Source organism: Phyllosticta capitalensis (genome assembly GCF_038381095.1).
Source record: "Phyllosticta capitalensis strain CBS 128856 chromosome Unknown BKA78scaffold_1, whole genome shotgun sequence".
In the NCBI taxonomy this organism is placed as follows: domain Eukaryota; kingdom Fungi; phylum Ascomycota; class Dothideomycetes; order Botryosphaeriales; family Phyllostictaceae; genus Phyllosticta; species Phyllosticta capitalensis.
In genome coordinates this window covers 1,162,403-1,177,460 of record NW_027117439.1, presented here as the reverse complement: position 1 = coordinate 1,177,460, position 15,058 = coordinate 1,162,403, and the positions used below count along the sequence as shown (strand labels likewise).

Sequence of the window (15,058 nt, the reverse complement as noted above, 5' to 3'; positions counted from 1 at the left end):
GGACAGCCCGTCTTCCACTCCTGCTGTTGGGCCTTCTGAATCTAATATTCATTCTTCAGCCCCGGCGTCGCATCATGCAAACCTCCACAGAAGCGACAATGTACCGGCCAGCCCCACTGTCAGCAGACCCCAACAACAGGTCCAGAGTGCTCCGCATAGCAGACCATCGACCCCCGCTGAGAAGCCCGCTTCGGACAGACCTGGCGCGCCCCCTGCGTCTGCTACATCCAAAATCCCAATGAAATTCACCTACCAATATCTCACGGACGAGCACAGAACTGCATGGAAGACATCTGGCAGAAAAGCTGTCCTGGACGCGGCTGTACAGGCTCAAGAGAGTGGAGATATCCTGGCGTTGAGTGTCATCTTTCAAGAGCTGGTAGAAGCTGGTCTTGGTGGAAGAATAGATTCAACGGATGCCGGTCAGGTCGTCAAGGAGCTCTTGTCACAGGCAGGCGACAAGGCGCAGGATACTGCCTCTTTCTTCCTGGACAGTGTTTCGATTCTGGCAGAGATTGATGCGGAATCGCCAGCGCTCAAGTCAATCATCGCTGCTGCGGAGATTCCTCCTGCCATGGTCAGAGAAGAGCTGGATGTTCCCCTACTTACTGTCCTAGGAATGGTTCGCATCACCTTCTTCAAGATGGGTACACGGCATGCAACAAATCAGCTCTACCGCCAATCCAACTACAACCTACTTCGCGAGGAATCCGAGGGCTATTCAAAGCTCATGACCGAGTATTTTACGACTACAAACAGCGAACCACCCTCTGGAGAAACGGCTGCCGATACCTTTCAGCGCGTTAAAGCGTTGATAGGAGCATTCGATCTGGATGTTGGTCGTGTGTTGGACGTCACACTTGACGTTTTTGCAAACCTGCTTGTAAAGCACTACCGATTCTTCATCAAGTTTCTCCGTGTCAGCTCCTGGTGGCCTGAAGAGAAGGGTCTCAAGGGTTTGGAGTGGACGACATTGGGCTTGGAGTCTCTACCGCGATGGGCTCAACCCGGTTGCTCTGGCTGGCTTCTTTCCGAAGAGGACAGGGAACAGCTGGCGAAGGCCAAGGAAGAAAGGGATCAAGTCTTTTGGAGCCGGTTGAAGGAGGTGGGATTTGAGGCCTTCTTTGAGCTTGGAGCTCGCCGCATCACTTCAGGGGACGTTTCTGTTGAAGAGCTGGAGGCTGAAAAGTCCAAGAAGCCCGAGGACATCACCGAAGCGGAATTCAACAGAGAATGGATCGCCCAGACCAAGACCCTTCCCCCAGCTGGCAATCGCGTGGCTGCACAACTTCTCGGGTTCAAGTTGCGCTTCTATGCGTCCTCGGCCCGCGACCCTCACGACGTCCTTCCCGACAACCTCATCTTCCTCGCCGCACTCCTCATCAAAATCGGCTTCATTTCGTTACGAGATCTCTACCCTCACCTTTACCCGCTCGACAAGGATATGGCTCAGGTCAAGGAGACGCTGCTCAAGGAGAAGGAAGAGCGCGAGAAGAAGGCTCGCGGAGGCGGGACGCTGAATGCTTTGGCCACGGCAGGAGCTTTGGCAGACGACACAGCACCTCTTCCACTGGGAGCCTCACGGTTGCGGGAGGTAGAGACCAGTCGGTCGGCCTCTGTGAAGCCTGAGGAAAAGCCAGGCGCTACGCCCAAGCCCGAGGAGGAAGAAAAGGAAAAGCTCCCGGAGCCTGCAGACCAGAAGATCGCCCTGCTCAAGTCCCTTCTCTGCATCGGAGCCATTCCAGAGTCTATGTACATTCTTGGAAAGTTTCCCTGGTTGCCAGACGTCCATCCTGATCTCCCCGAGTACATTCATCGCATTTTGAACCATAGCATCAGCAAGGTTTACGAGTCTCTTCGCCCGCTTTCCGATCGCGACGGCATAAGGTCACCCAAGAAGCCCATTTCTTCCGAGGCCGGTGCCGCAAAGGGCGACCTTCGATTCGCTGAAGCACAGCCTCGCAAGGTCCTTCGATGGGCACAACTTGACCGGAACGGCTCTAACGATAATGAAATCGACTACCGCTTTTACTGGGACGACTGGGCAGACAACGTTCCGGTCTGCCAGAACGTTGACGACGTCTTCTCGCTTTGCGGCTCGCTCCTCAACTTCTCGGGAGTCAAGATTGGTCATGATCCCGCCCTCCTGACCAAGTTGGCTCGTATTGGAAAGTGGAGCTTGGCTGAAGACAAGTCTGAAGGAAACTTCAAGCGCTGGGCTGATCTCGCCAAGAGGCTCATAGTCCCTGCCCTCAGCTTGACCAAATCCAACCCGGGTGTTGTCAATGAGGTTTGGGACCTGCTCAAGCTCTATCCCACCGCCACCCGATACAACATTTATGCCGAGTGGTACACAGGTCAAACATCGAGGTTGGAGGACATGAAGAGTGCTTTTGCGCAATCCACGGCGGAAACCAAGGACGTCCTCAAGCGTATCAGCAAGACCAACACAAAACAGCAGGCTCGTGCCTTGGCCAAGGTCGCCTATTCCTCTCCAGGTATCGTCTTCCGTGTGGCTCTCAACCAAATCGAGTCGTACGACAATCTTGTCGAGGTCATTGTGGAGTGTGCCCGCTATTTCACATACCTTGGGTACGACGTTTTGACCTGGTCATTGATGAATTCTTTGGGTGGCAAGGGACGAGACCGAGTACAGGCCGACGGTATGCTCACCAGTCGTTGGCTCCAAGCTCTCTCTCTCTTTGCCGGCCGCGCCTTCAAGCGCTACTCTATCATGAATCCCACACCCATCCTCTCTTACGTCACTCACCAGCTCCGCGCTGGCAATTCCACCGATCTCGAGGTTCTGGAACAATTTCTGTCACAAATGGCGGGAATTCCTGCCGATGCTGTTTTCAACGACAACCAAACCATGGCTATGGCCGGAGGAGAGGTCCTGCAGGCGCAGACCCTGGAGCAGATTCACGACCAAAGATACCAACACAAAAGCTTTGCCAAAAGGCTTCTCAAGGCTCTCGTCGAGCCTGGTTTGGCTGGTCAACTCCTCGTTGCCATTGCACAGGAACGCCAGCTCTATCCCCATCGCGATTCAGTCTCCGACGCTCCGCTGAAGGTACTTGGAACCAACTTGGACAAGTTCCACCAGGTTTTCACACAATATCTTGAAGTCCTTCGAACAAACATGACTCCCAAGGAATTCGATGCCGCGATTCCTGACATTGTTTCTCTGATGGCTGAGTTTGGCATTGAAGCGCAGACAGCTTTTGCAGTCGGCAGACCGAGTCTTTCTCAAGCCATCGCTGAGGCCGATGCAGCTACTGCCGCAGAAAAGGCCAAGGAGGAGCAAGAGAGGAAAGAAAATGCAAAGGCCGAAAAGGCCGCGACAAACGGCGACATCGAAATGGGCGAAGCATCTGACGACAAGGAGGCGGGAGAGACGAACGACGACACGAAAGAGGAATCGAAGGAGGAAGTCAAGGATGATTCTCCCGAGACACCTTCTGCTGCCACTCCTGCACCCACGGCGACGATACCTGAAGAGCCCTGGCATCCTGTGCTCACGGATCTCATGGCCCGCATGAGGCCTTCTCTGCCGGAAGACTTTGATCAGAAAATGAGTCTTTCATTCTACACCACTTTCTGGCAGCTGTCACTGAATGACATGCACGTCCCGACGGCGAGCTACGAGCTCGAAATCAAGAGACAGCAGGAGAAAATTTCGTCTCTCATGTCTGACCGGAGCGACGTGTCCGTTGCCGGCATCAAGAAGAGGGATGACAAGAAAAAGGCCATCATGGACCTTCAGGATCGCCTCCGATCCGAGATGAAGAATCAGATTTCGACCTACCAGACTTGTCGCGGCCGGCTGTCGAAGGAGAAGAACCACTGGTTTGCTACACACCCCTTGTCCTTTTCGCCAAAGCTCCACGACAACATCATTCAAGAATGTTTCTTGCCCCGCCTGGTGCTATCCCCTTTTGACGCCCATTACACATTCAAGATGCTTTTCTTCTTACACTCCTCCGGCACTCCTGGCTTCAAGATGATGTATTTGGTTGACAGGCTGATGAGAGACAAGCTATTGACCAACCTGATTTTCATGTCCACAGTGCGCGAGGCGGAGAACCTAGGTCGGTTCCTCAACGAACTCCTCAAGGAGTTGCGACGATGGCATGCCAGCCAGGAAGTGTATGAAAAGCACGCTTTTGGGCCCAAGAGGGATCTGCCTGGATTTCTCAGGAGGCTCCCAGAAAAGACGGAAGAACTTCTCAACTACGAAGACTTCCGCCGTCTCCTGTACAAGTGGCACATCAACTTGAACAATGCCCTCAAAGCTTGTTTCACAGGTGGCGAGTACATGCACATTCGCAACGCGATTACCATCCTTAAGGCTGTTCATCAAAACTTCCCCGCCCTCAACTTCCATGGCAAGGCCCAATTGGATGCTATCGAGTCTCTTGGGAGGAGCGAGACGAGAGAGGACCTCAAGCTTGCGGCCACATCACTGATCGGCGATCTCAGAAAGAGGCAGTCGCAGTGGCTGTTACCGCAAGCCTTTAGGCTGGTGGGTGCTGAGTACTGCCCAGACACGGGCACATATATCGACTTGATCCAGCAAGTATCTGACCGCAAAAAACAGGCCGACACCCCAGCTCAGAAACCATCGAGTCGCCAGGGAACCGAGGGACCTGGGACACCAAAGCCGGATCAGAACCAGACTGGCGGTACGAAGCTGGATGGTGCTGCGCCAGAGTTCAAGCCCGGCTCAGCTACGTGAGTTTATTCGATCCTGATATTCGAGAGCAACCAATCTGACGACTTCGACAGCAACGGCACAACTCCTAATGGCACGGCGAACAACAACGCGGGTGCAGAAGACAGTAAGAAGATGCAAACAGTCGAGCAGCCACCTGGAACAGCAAAAGTAACGACATCAACAACAGGCGACCAGACAGAGAGCAAGAAACCCGACGAATCCAGGGGCAACCAATCCGACAAGGAGAAATCCAGTGATTCGAGACCCCCAACGCCTGCGTATGCGCAGATACACAGATCGGACTCTTCGAAACTGTCGACCCCTGTTCCTTCTCACTCTGGCAGTTCTTTACCGCGCCCCGACATGAACAGAGTTGCATCTCAGCCAAACATGAGGCAGCCTCACGCCCTTCCAAACCGACCAGAACCTCAGATTGCTCGGGGTCGTATGTCAGATCGCCCATCGGATCCACATTCGCGGCGCGGGGACGGTCGTGGTCCACAACCGCCGAGTGACTATGGACGTCTTGAACGCCCTGGAGATATGAATCGCGACTTTCCTGACCGCAGTAGAGACCAATCATCCGGCCGCCGTCGAACCAGCAGGAGTCCTGCGCCCGCGCACATGGACCGTGATCGTCGCGGCGAGCCACAGTGGCAGCCGGGTCGAGAAGCGTGGGAGCACGCCGAAGACAGACAAAGAGGTCCTCCAAGGGACGTTAGGCAGAGTGCGAGGGGACCGCCGCAGTGGAATGAACCTCCTCCTCGCCGGGCGCCTTTCGATGGGAGCGAGAACCAGCGCGGACGCCCCCCCTTCGATCCGCAAGTCCAGCCAAATGATGGATGGAGCAGGCAACCTGGCACTATGCCTCCGCCTTCAAGTACTGGTCCCTACTCCCATCCAGACCGTCTTGGCAGGCTTGGTGAACGCCCCCACATGGGCGCTCCGCTGCCTGAAAGACCAACTTCAGTCGAGCGCAGCGGAATGAACCCAGAACGCTTAGCCTTGATTGAAAAAGACATGGCCGCACCACCAGAGCGTGAACGACGTGGCAGAGGCTCGAGGCCTCATAGCCCGGCAAGGCGAGGTGGCGAAGAGCGTCCGCCATCCTACCAACCTCGCGATGATTACCGCGACGATCGGAGGCTTCCTAACCAAGACCGCATGCCGCCCAACTACCCTCCTTCTCGCGAAAGGCGCGAAGACCCCAATAGTATTCCGCCCACTGGACCTCGCAGCGATCGAAGTGGTAGAAGCGACTTCCCTGGGCCTCCTCCTTCTCGAGGTGGTCGCGAACTCTTTGAACCCACTCCACCAAGGCCGCCGTCGGATCCCAACCACGGCCGCTTGAATCAAGATTTTCCCAGGACATCTGACCCGAGCTATGGTCGATTGAATGCTCCCGATGTTCCCTCAGGTCCGCGCGGTCGGGGCGCTAGAAGTGGTGCTCGCTCCAATGCTCCTGACTCCCGACCATCCCCATCGGTTCCTCAGTCACAGCACAACGACCGTGGTCCACCTTCAGGGCCAACTGCCGAAAGAAGAGGTGACCAACGAGTTGAAATTCCCAACGACCAAGCTCCCTCTTCAGCAGCAGACATGGCTGGTGTCCACCCAAGTCGTCTGAGCCAGATCCCTGGGGGCCGCAACGACATGCCCGCTCCGTCTGCTTCCTCGTCTTTCCCGCCACCAGCAGGCCCTCGCGGACACACGTCTGTCAAGTCGCCGACCACAGGGAGGCCGGCTCCAACAGGCCCTGCATCGAATGACAAGGACAAGCGCTTCTCGCACCTAGCAAATGTGCTTGCGCAGTCTAGCGCATCATCAGGCGGCTACAGCCGTGGAGATTCTGACAGAGGTGCCTCTATACGCGGCAGAGCCAACAGACCTGGCGCCACCCATTCGCCCACACACTCGCAACCCTCGACGCCTATGCCTTCTCAGTACGACAACCAGGTCGGCAGTGGCCGCAGCGGTATGGACTCGCGTGCCTCTGACCGTGGAGACCTTGTCAGCAGCAACATGCCCGAAGACCACCGTATGGACCAACACCGCAGCAGCAGCCGACGCGAGCATCGCCGTAGCATCGCAGACAACATGGGAACACCAGGCGGCGAGCAGTCAGGCATGCACCGCCGCAGCATGCGGCACCGCTCCACCTCTCCACCAGGCTCCTCGTCCATGGGCGGCGGTAGCATGCGCGAAAGCCGCGACTCGGGACGCAGCTCGCGCGCCGACGACCGCCGCAGCGGCGGCCACGGCAGCCACTCGCACGGCCATAGCAGCAGCAGCCACCACGGCCACAGTAGCCACGGCGGCCCGCCAAACGGTGACGGCTCGACGGGTGTTGGCGGCTCCAGCGGTCAGACAAGAGGCAACGGCCGCGAGCGCAGAGGCGAAGGGCGTGAGCCGCGGGAGCGAGGCGGTGATCGCGAGGATGGAAGACGATCTGAGCGCAAGCGGCCGAGGGGAGGCGATGGCGCGGGTGGTGATGGTGGAAGCGGCGGCATGGGAAATGAAAGCAAGAGACCTAGGCGGAACGCGAGGGGCGATGGCGACAGGTAGAGAAGCATTAGTGGTGGATATTGCATGAGGTGGTAGGGCTCTAATTGTTGCTTTTCTCCCTCTCCTCTCCTCTCCTCTACCACATCTCCATCTCAAGGGAGAGAGCAAAGAAGAGCCAGTGCATGGATTGATGGGTGGAAGGATGCTGCCCAGTGGCGGACTTGTCAAAAGGGTGGACGTCTAGATGATGGGATGAAGTGGAAGAAGAAGGCGTGCATGGTAAATATTCCGAATCAAGCATTTGAATCAAAGCATCGAGACTTGAATGCTTCCTGCCTGCCTGCGTGCCCTCACATACATACCTACCTATCCTGCTAGGACGACCAGTATTTGTCTGTAGTGCTTCGCACACTTCATGAGCGCCAGACTGACTTTTACTTTTTTTGTTGCCAAAAACCCAACGCAGCAGCACCCACAAAAGCAGTGCGCATCTCTGCCCCGCCGAGTACATAGTATGCTCCCGGTGTATTCATCTCTTTGCCTTTATCTCTCAAGAATCCGAAACCCTTTCCCTTTCTACTCTTAGCACAAGTACCGTTTCGCGCCCTTGAACTCCCATGTATTGTACAATCACAATGCACGCCAGTCCTCTTGCCTCCCCCATATGCCCCATCAATCTCTCTTCCATCCGAGTATGTTCCTTCGAAGCAGAGGGCTGTCTGTTCACTTCCAAGCCGGCAGGCAGCACGTGGAGTTCTGGTGTCGTCTCCTCCACGCTTGACCTTGGACGTTTCGACCCACGCACGTTACGGGGCAGAAGGCAGTGTAGCTTGCCAATTGAAGCGCAATTCTGCATCTTCATTCGCTCAGATCCGGTGAATGGGTTTACCCCATGCGTGACTTCCACAAGCCAGAATATCTCTCTATTTAGTATCATGTCTTTGCCGTGCCACAGACGGCCCCATCCAGAAATCTCGGCCAGCATTCTTCAATCTTTGCTTCTCGTTAGTTCGGAGATTGTAGACGTTGCGTGCGTCCATACTTAGCGCCAGCTTCTTGATGACTGCGATCGAAAGCCGTATTCCCCCGCTTCTTCGTCTACTGCCACCCCCACGGAGCACCATTCACGAGACAAACGCATTTGTTGGGTTTTCAAGATTCAATGTCTAATGATGCCTTCGAGGGCCTAAGCTATACTTCCACCATGGGCAGTGCGAAAATTTTGAAAAGAAAAAAGAGCCTCGCCCCGACGTAGCCCGCAATCCCCGACTCCGAGTCCGGCCAGATGAATCAATCGAGTCGAAAACCCAACGAAACCTAGAAACCGTGTGTGACTCGCCCACCCAAAACCACCCAAGTCGAGAGTAAAAGGAGAAAAAGCAAAAAAACAAAAAGGAAAACGCAAGAGGGGGTATCTTTTACAAAAACCAGTGCTGCCACCATGCCGTTTTGAGTGAAGAAAAAAGAGCCGCACCGAGGAAAATTCAGGAAGCGCTCAGAACTTTTGTGCGCCTATGCCGCCGATGCCGATGCCGATGACCGTGGAAGGGAAAAACGCCGCCGCATGTACGCGGGATGCTTGCGAGTTGGAAACTTCGTGAGAGGGTCGTGATGCCGGCGAAAAGGGAGGCGGTGGAAGGTTGTGCCGGCGGTCGAATGCTTCGTCGATGCTTCGTCGTCATACTTTACAGAAAGGGGAACGTCGGGCGAGGAAGTGGTCGTACAGGATTGATCTGGGCAGCAGATCCAGTGTCGTTTGTGGAGTTGCACGAGAAAGAGGCCGTCTCACTTAGAGTTCCTCTTCTTCCTCACGCCCCAATATCGGAATCTCTGGAAACGACTTGGGTCGAGCTCTGTCAGCGTCACGTTCAAACTCATCACGAAGCCAGCTTTGAGCTTGTGCTGAGTCCTGGCGGAGTGGCTGCGTTGATACGCCAGCAACCCTCCGCATCACTCCGGAGTACAACATACTATCGGGATGACCTTTCTCGATCTCACCATTGGTAGATCCGAGTCTCGTGTCTCGCTCGACTTGTGGAGGCGAGGATGCAAATCGCCCCGTGTGCGTGTTCTCGGCGACGTACTGAGATTGTGGCTCCTGGGAGCGGACGCGCCTGGAAGCAACAAAATCAGAAAGAGCGCCTACGTGTGGGTAATTCATCACGCCGTACGGGTTGTTAGCCAGCCCAACATTGTTATATTCCGGACTGTGAATTGGACGGTCTTCGGAAAAAGCAATGTTAGACCGGGAAACCGTATTAGGACCTTGGCCATTCACGCCGCCCATGGGGCGTTGAGTTCCAGCCCTCTGTTCGGCATGATACGCTGGCAAAGGAACATGCTGAGTGGCATGAGGGGCGGCGAAAGGGCCCATCTGGTAGTGTGTGGGCTGTCCAAAGGCTGGACGCTCAAAAGCCGGCCGATCAAAAGCTGGCTGATATAGAGCTGGAGATGTGAGCATGCCAGACTGATGTGCGACCTGAGGCTGGTACCAGTCCTCAGGAGCCGAAGTTGTGAACCTGTCAGACTGATGCGCGACCTGAGGCTGGAACGACTCTTGAGGAGCCGAAGTTGTGAACATGCCAGACTGCTGTGCAAGCTGCTGGAACGACTCTTGAGGAGCCGAAGTTGTGAACATGCCAGGCTGATGTGCAAGCTGCTGGAATGACTCTTGAGGAGCCGAGTGAGGCTGTCCTGCATTCAACAGCTGCTTACGGAGTTGATTTTCCCTGACCTGCTGTTGACGACGTCGAGAGTCCTCAAGTGCCTGTCTCTGCTGTGCCTGATATGCAAGCCTTGCCTCCTCTTGGAGCCGGGCTTGCTCCTCAACCTCACGCGCTCTGCCAAAGCTCGCTGAATCAATGGCGCGACTACCCCCGTCTTTCTTCATCATGGCCTCGACTTCCTCCATCTCTTCGGGGTCGAGTTCCCCCTCCTGGTCTTCAGCCATCAGCGTTTCCGTGGTGGTAATAGCTCGGATTCCAACATCCTTGCCCCTTGCCATGTCGTCCAGTAGCTTATCCAAAACCTTTGGATCTTTGCCACGATTTTCGGAGACATCCTGTTGCTCGACCGGTTCAGGGTAGAAAAGGTATTCCCGGACTCTTTCAGCGTGCCTCTCGGGCCTCCTGGCGTCGACGACTCTGGAAGCAAGCTGGGTCTTGAACAGAGCCTTGTCCCAGACCTTGGGCTCAAAAGTGCCCCCGATGCACAGACGATAAACGTAAACCTGTTTCTGCTGACCAATTCGGTATACTCTACCAATGGCCTGCTCTTCGTGCTGGGGATTGAAACTAGAGTCGAACAGGACAACCCGATTTGCTGCAGGGATATTGAAGCCGATCCCGCCTGCCTTTGTGGACATTAGGAAGACGTCGTAAATTCCCTTGTTGTTGAAGTCACTCAGCAACTGTGGGCGGTTCGTCATTTTTGTGCTGCCGTCCAGACGCATGCAGCGGATTGCTGGTTCGTTGGCGAAGACTGCTTGCAAATAGTCGAGCGATGGAATGCTCTGAGAAAACACCAAGACCCTATCGCCAGCACTTTTGGCATGCTGGGTGATCTGCAACAAAATCTCGGTTTTGTAAGACCAAATAGGGGACTCAAGGTGAGGGATCTGGTCGAACAGCTTCTCTGCGCCGGCGGCAAGGACTTGCATAAGGCCTGAGGTTTGCGATTCTTCTTCAGGTTCAGCGTCATCATCCTGGGGGTCCACTTGGACATTCGTCCTGCGAACATCCCTCTCTGCCCTCTCTTTGACCTTTTTCCAAAAAGTATGAGGATGGCTACAGAGGATCTGCAGGATGTGAATCCAATTCCACATTGTAACATCGTTGACGTCTTCATTATTTGGCAGCATGTGAGAAACGCAGAGCTTGTACGCCTTTTCTTGCAACTCGGAAAGGGGGATGGTGATGAGGAATTCCACCTTGGGTTTGAGCTCATCCTTGAGAACCGTTATGTCGGCACGATTGACTTTGGGCTCAATCTCGCGCTTGAGGACGGCGAGACACTTCAAAGCTCGACGATGATCACGCCGTGAGCTGTCCTTGTAGAGTCCCTCTACGATGGGCTCGACAAAGTAAGCTCTGAACTCGGTGGCGTCGCCGAGGTACCCCGGAGAACACCAGTCAATCATTGACCAATACTCTTCCAGGTCGTTTGACAGTGGAGAACCAGTCATGGCAATTCTGTGAAGCGAAGCAAACTGCTCAAATACCTTCCGGGTCTTGGAGTGAGCTGATTTGAAGCGATGGGCCTCGTCTGCGATGATCAAGTTGGGCCCTTCAAGCAGGTACTTTCGGAAATCCTTAGTCAAAGGAATTGTGACCGTTGGCTGGACAAGGTTGTTGAGCATTTCGTAGCCGATGAGCATTATTCCGCCTCCTTCGTACCAGGGCCGGAGGACATCTCTACGCTGGGCTGGTGTAGCTCGCGCGTCGGACTCTATGATGCGGATCTCACCCATTCTCTGAGCCACGTTCTGTGGGATCCATTGATGAAGCTCATTCTTCCAATTGCTGACTAGGGACGCCGGACAAATTATGAGGTGCCGGGCGGCCTTGAGCCTGGCCGGAATCTGAGACGAGACACTGGAGTCTTCCGAGTTTGCAGCCTCGGTCATGGCAACCAGAAAAGTGATCCTATTTAATGTTAGAACACAGTCCAGTAACGATACACAGATAAGACTTACGCTTGCATCGTCTTGCCTAGTCCCATGGTATGGGCTAGCAAGCATCCTTGCCCTGCCTCAATCACCTCGCGCCAAATGAATCGGACACCACTGATTTGATGAGGCTTGATCCTAGAGGCGATGTGAGGATGAACGAAAACGTCACCTGCGTCCTCAGTCTTGCCGATGTTGATGATTACACGTGGGGTCGAGTCAGGTGGAAGGGAACTCATACGCTCATCGGCAAGTCGCACCTTCTCAGCTTGGAGTCCTTGGCGCTCCAAGGCGCTTTCGCGCATTTGTCGGCCAACAGCACTGGTTTGGACGACTCTCTTGCGTGAACTGATCATCTCTGGGTGATAGGTGGTTGGAGATGGAGCTGAGAGGATGACGGTGCGGAGGAACTTCCAAAAGTTTTTGAGTGGTTTCACGTCCAACGGGGAGGCCAACTCTCTGGCGACATGAAGGGCACCCTCGTAAAAGTGATTAAAGAAATTCGCACGAGCCTTATGCCAGCAAACGAAAAGCTTGACAAAGAGCTTGATAGTGCCAGGCCTCCTTTTCGGAAGATTCTGTTCATCGAACAACGTGTTGGGCTCAGCTCCTGTGGCACCCTCTAGCCACCGTTCAACATCACCCATGAACGTGTCGCTCTTCAAGTATTCGAGTCGCTTGTCTTGGATCCGAAGCCGAACACAAAAAACAATCAACCGTTTCCTGTCGCTACACTCCTCGAGCTGGGCCACGTTCCACGTGCGGACTTCATCGAACGGAAGCTTTGCAAGCTCGTCATCTGTGAGATTTGTATCCTGGTTTATCGGGACAACGGGTCCTGTGGCTGGAGTATTGTCCCTGGAAATTGACATGCGACTGAGGTCAATGACGTTTGAGGCCTCTGTGTCAGACGCTGGAGTGTTGGACTGCACAGAGCCCGTCCTATCCAAGTTGACTGTAGAGCGCTGGGAAAGTTCCCTGCGTGCATCGGGCTCTGCAGGTGTATCGACATCCATCGTGTCACCCATTGAGACATCATCGTCACCAACGCAGAGTGCAGAGTCTCCTGCTGGCGTGTGACGGTCTGACGAGGCGAGACGTTGGAGATGCGATTGGTTGTGATCCAGCATTTCCTCATCATCAATGAAAGGTGTACTATGGCCGTCTGAGCCTTCCTCGATGTCGGATTCCGAGTTGACAAGATCACCCGCGTCGTCGCCATTGCGCACTACCGGCCTCTTCTTGTGGGCTTTTGAGGCACTGCTCTTTGGCGTAGCCCGAGGCATGGCTGGAGGCTCAGTAGCCCTCTCCCATACAGAGATACGGAATTGCTGTTCTTGAATCTGGAACACACTTTCTTCAAGCACCGCACACTGCTTGCGGATGTCCTCTTTAGAATGCCACGGATCGGCGAGAAGAGCTCCCTTGTATTTCTCAAGACGTCCCGTAATGCGCGAGATGTTACGTTGGGCCTCAACAACGAGAAGAATTCTGTCTGAGCGACGCTTTGCTTTTCGCCAGACTGTTCGGGCTGTGCGCTCACGCAGAGGCAACTTCTTTGTCTGCCACAACTCGACAAACTCCTGTACTCTGCTTTCGATAGTAGCCGAGACGACTTCTTTGGTCAGAGGCGAATGCTTCGAAATACCAAGAGCCTCATCCTCAAGACGATCGTTCTCCATCTCGTCCAGGAGGGACGCTTCATCCTCACCCTCAGAATCGGAGTCTCCGTAGAGCGGCAAAACTTGGTCTTCTTCGCCTGTCTTGCCCGAGGTGGCGTCTTGCATATCAGGCTCGATGGTCGACGCGTCTTCGCGGGTAGCTTGAGCCTCGCTTCCACTGATCGTGAGGAGAGTGACTGAGCGTGGTTGATCTGCGGGCTGGGAGCCGTCTTTGTACGGATAGATGGCCACGGCCTGACGGTTGCCTCGTACCAATCTCTCTCGCCTTGGTGCGCCAATGAAGTGAAGAAGGTGGCGGTACACGTATTCTGCGGCCAGCGGATGCGGGTTGCTTGTCTGCCTGATTCCAAAGTCGTCGTCGTCCTTGAGAATTTCACCAAAAGGCGCAGCACCATAGAAAACTTGATCCACCGTCAACTTTTTGCTGAAGTCGAATTTTGTCACGTCGTGAGATTCTTGCTTGGCAGCACCAAGAACAAGCTTGCGCCTTTTCTTTCCCTGCTTGTCGACGATGAATGTCTCACCAGCTCGCTTGCGGGCGACTTCACCAGTAGATGGAAGAGTAGTTACACTGTCCAGTTGCATCTGCATGTCCGTGCCGTTGACTTGTGGCGAAGCTTTTGGAATCTTGTGCTCAGCAAGGCTCTCTCCTTCAGCCATAGACTTTTTACCGCTGAGCTGTGCTGAATACTTTGCGGATCTGTCTCGGAGGGCCCCAATCGCCCACCGTATGGCCGCACGCTTCGCGACCGCTTTGAGGCCAAAATCAGACTTGAGGATCTGATCGTCAACGTAGGTCAGGAGCGTGAAACCGTTGATCTCATTTTCGCGCAATGCATTTTCGAGAAAGCCGGCGTCTGGAAGGGTCACACCAGGAACGGCATCTTGCAACCAAGTTACGTTCTGGCAAAGAGCTTCGACCACTTGGTCGACGCTCCAGTCCCAAGGATCCATTTCACCAAGCGAAATCATGGTGAAGGGTCCAAGCTGGGAGCGGATTGATTGATGGTGAGAGAGGTTTCAGGGCGGATTCGAGAATTTGAAGCGGTGATCTGGAGGAAAACTTGGCATTGAGTGTAAACAGGAAGGTCCAGGGTGGAGGGATGACAGGGAGACACACACCCTAAAGCGGAAGCTGCTGATGTCGCGTACGTGCCAAACACCAACCAGGTCGAGCGTGTCACGAGCTTTTGTGGCCCAACTCAGACCTGCCGGACAGGAACTGAGGCGGGAATTGAAAGCAGGATGTTGCGATCGATGTCAGTGAAAAGCTGAAGCAGACCAATTGCCCAAAGGTGTTTTGCTGGAGGTGTTGAAGAGAGATGATGTTGATGGTGGTTTACGTGCATCCGGAAAGGTAAGAGCTTCAGGCGGGCGGCCATGTTCTCGCTTAAACGGCGCTAAATGGCGCTAGAGCATAGAGAGGATAGCGTGGTGCACGTGCCACTGGTGATGGCGGATTAGCAATCCGCCGGCCTGTCGTTGCAA

At 54.7% G+C, this 15,058-nt stretch overlaps 2 protein-coding genes across 2 annotated transcripts; one reads left to right on the top strand and one right to left on the bottom strand.

Annotated features, from left to right (window-relative positions):
* Positions 1-302: 302 nt before the first annotated feature.
* BKA78DRAFT_301871 (transcription factor/nuclear export subunit protein 2-domain-containing protein) lies at positions 303-7,574 on the top strand. Its single transcript, XM_066887390.1, has 4 exons — positions 303-4,525; positions 4,601-4,734; positions 4,789-4,841; positions 4,905-7,574. Exons 1-4 carry the CDS (start codon positions 575-577, stop codon positions 7,280-7,282), a joined length of 6,516 nt encoding a protein of 2,171 aa, XP_066749076.1. The 5' UTR covers positions 303-574; the 3' UTR covers positions 7,283-7,574.
* Positions 7,575-10,064: 2,490 nt separating this feature from the next.
* On the bottom strand, positions 10,065-12,127 carry BKA78DRAFT_244413 (P-loop containing nucleoside triphosphate hydrolase protein; the record flags this gene model as incomplete). Its single annotated transcript, XM_066884028.1, has 2 exons — positions 10,065-11,865; positions 11,916-12,127. Coding segments are annotated over 2 exons (2,013 nt in total), but the record flags the coding sequence as incomplete, so codon positions are not given.
* Between the last annotated feature and the right edge of the window lie 2,931 nt (positions 12,128-15,058).

Excerpts from the sequence above, each read along its gene's own strand:
- BKA78DRAFT_301871 (XM_066887390.1), top strand. The coding sequence starts at position 575 with ATGGTCAGAGAAGAGCTGGATGTTCCCCTACTTACTGTCCTAGGAATG. Across the intron at positions 4,526-4,600 it reads TACCGCAAGCCTTTAGGCTG|GCCGACACCCCAGCTCAGAA; the intron begins GTGGGTGCTGAG and ends CGCAAAAAACAG. Across the intron at positions 4,735-4,788 it reads TTCAAGCCCGGCTCAGCTAC|CAACGGCACAACTCCTAATG; the intron begins GTGAGTTTATTC and ends CGACTTCGACAG.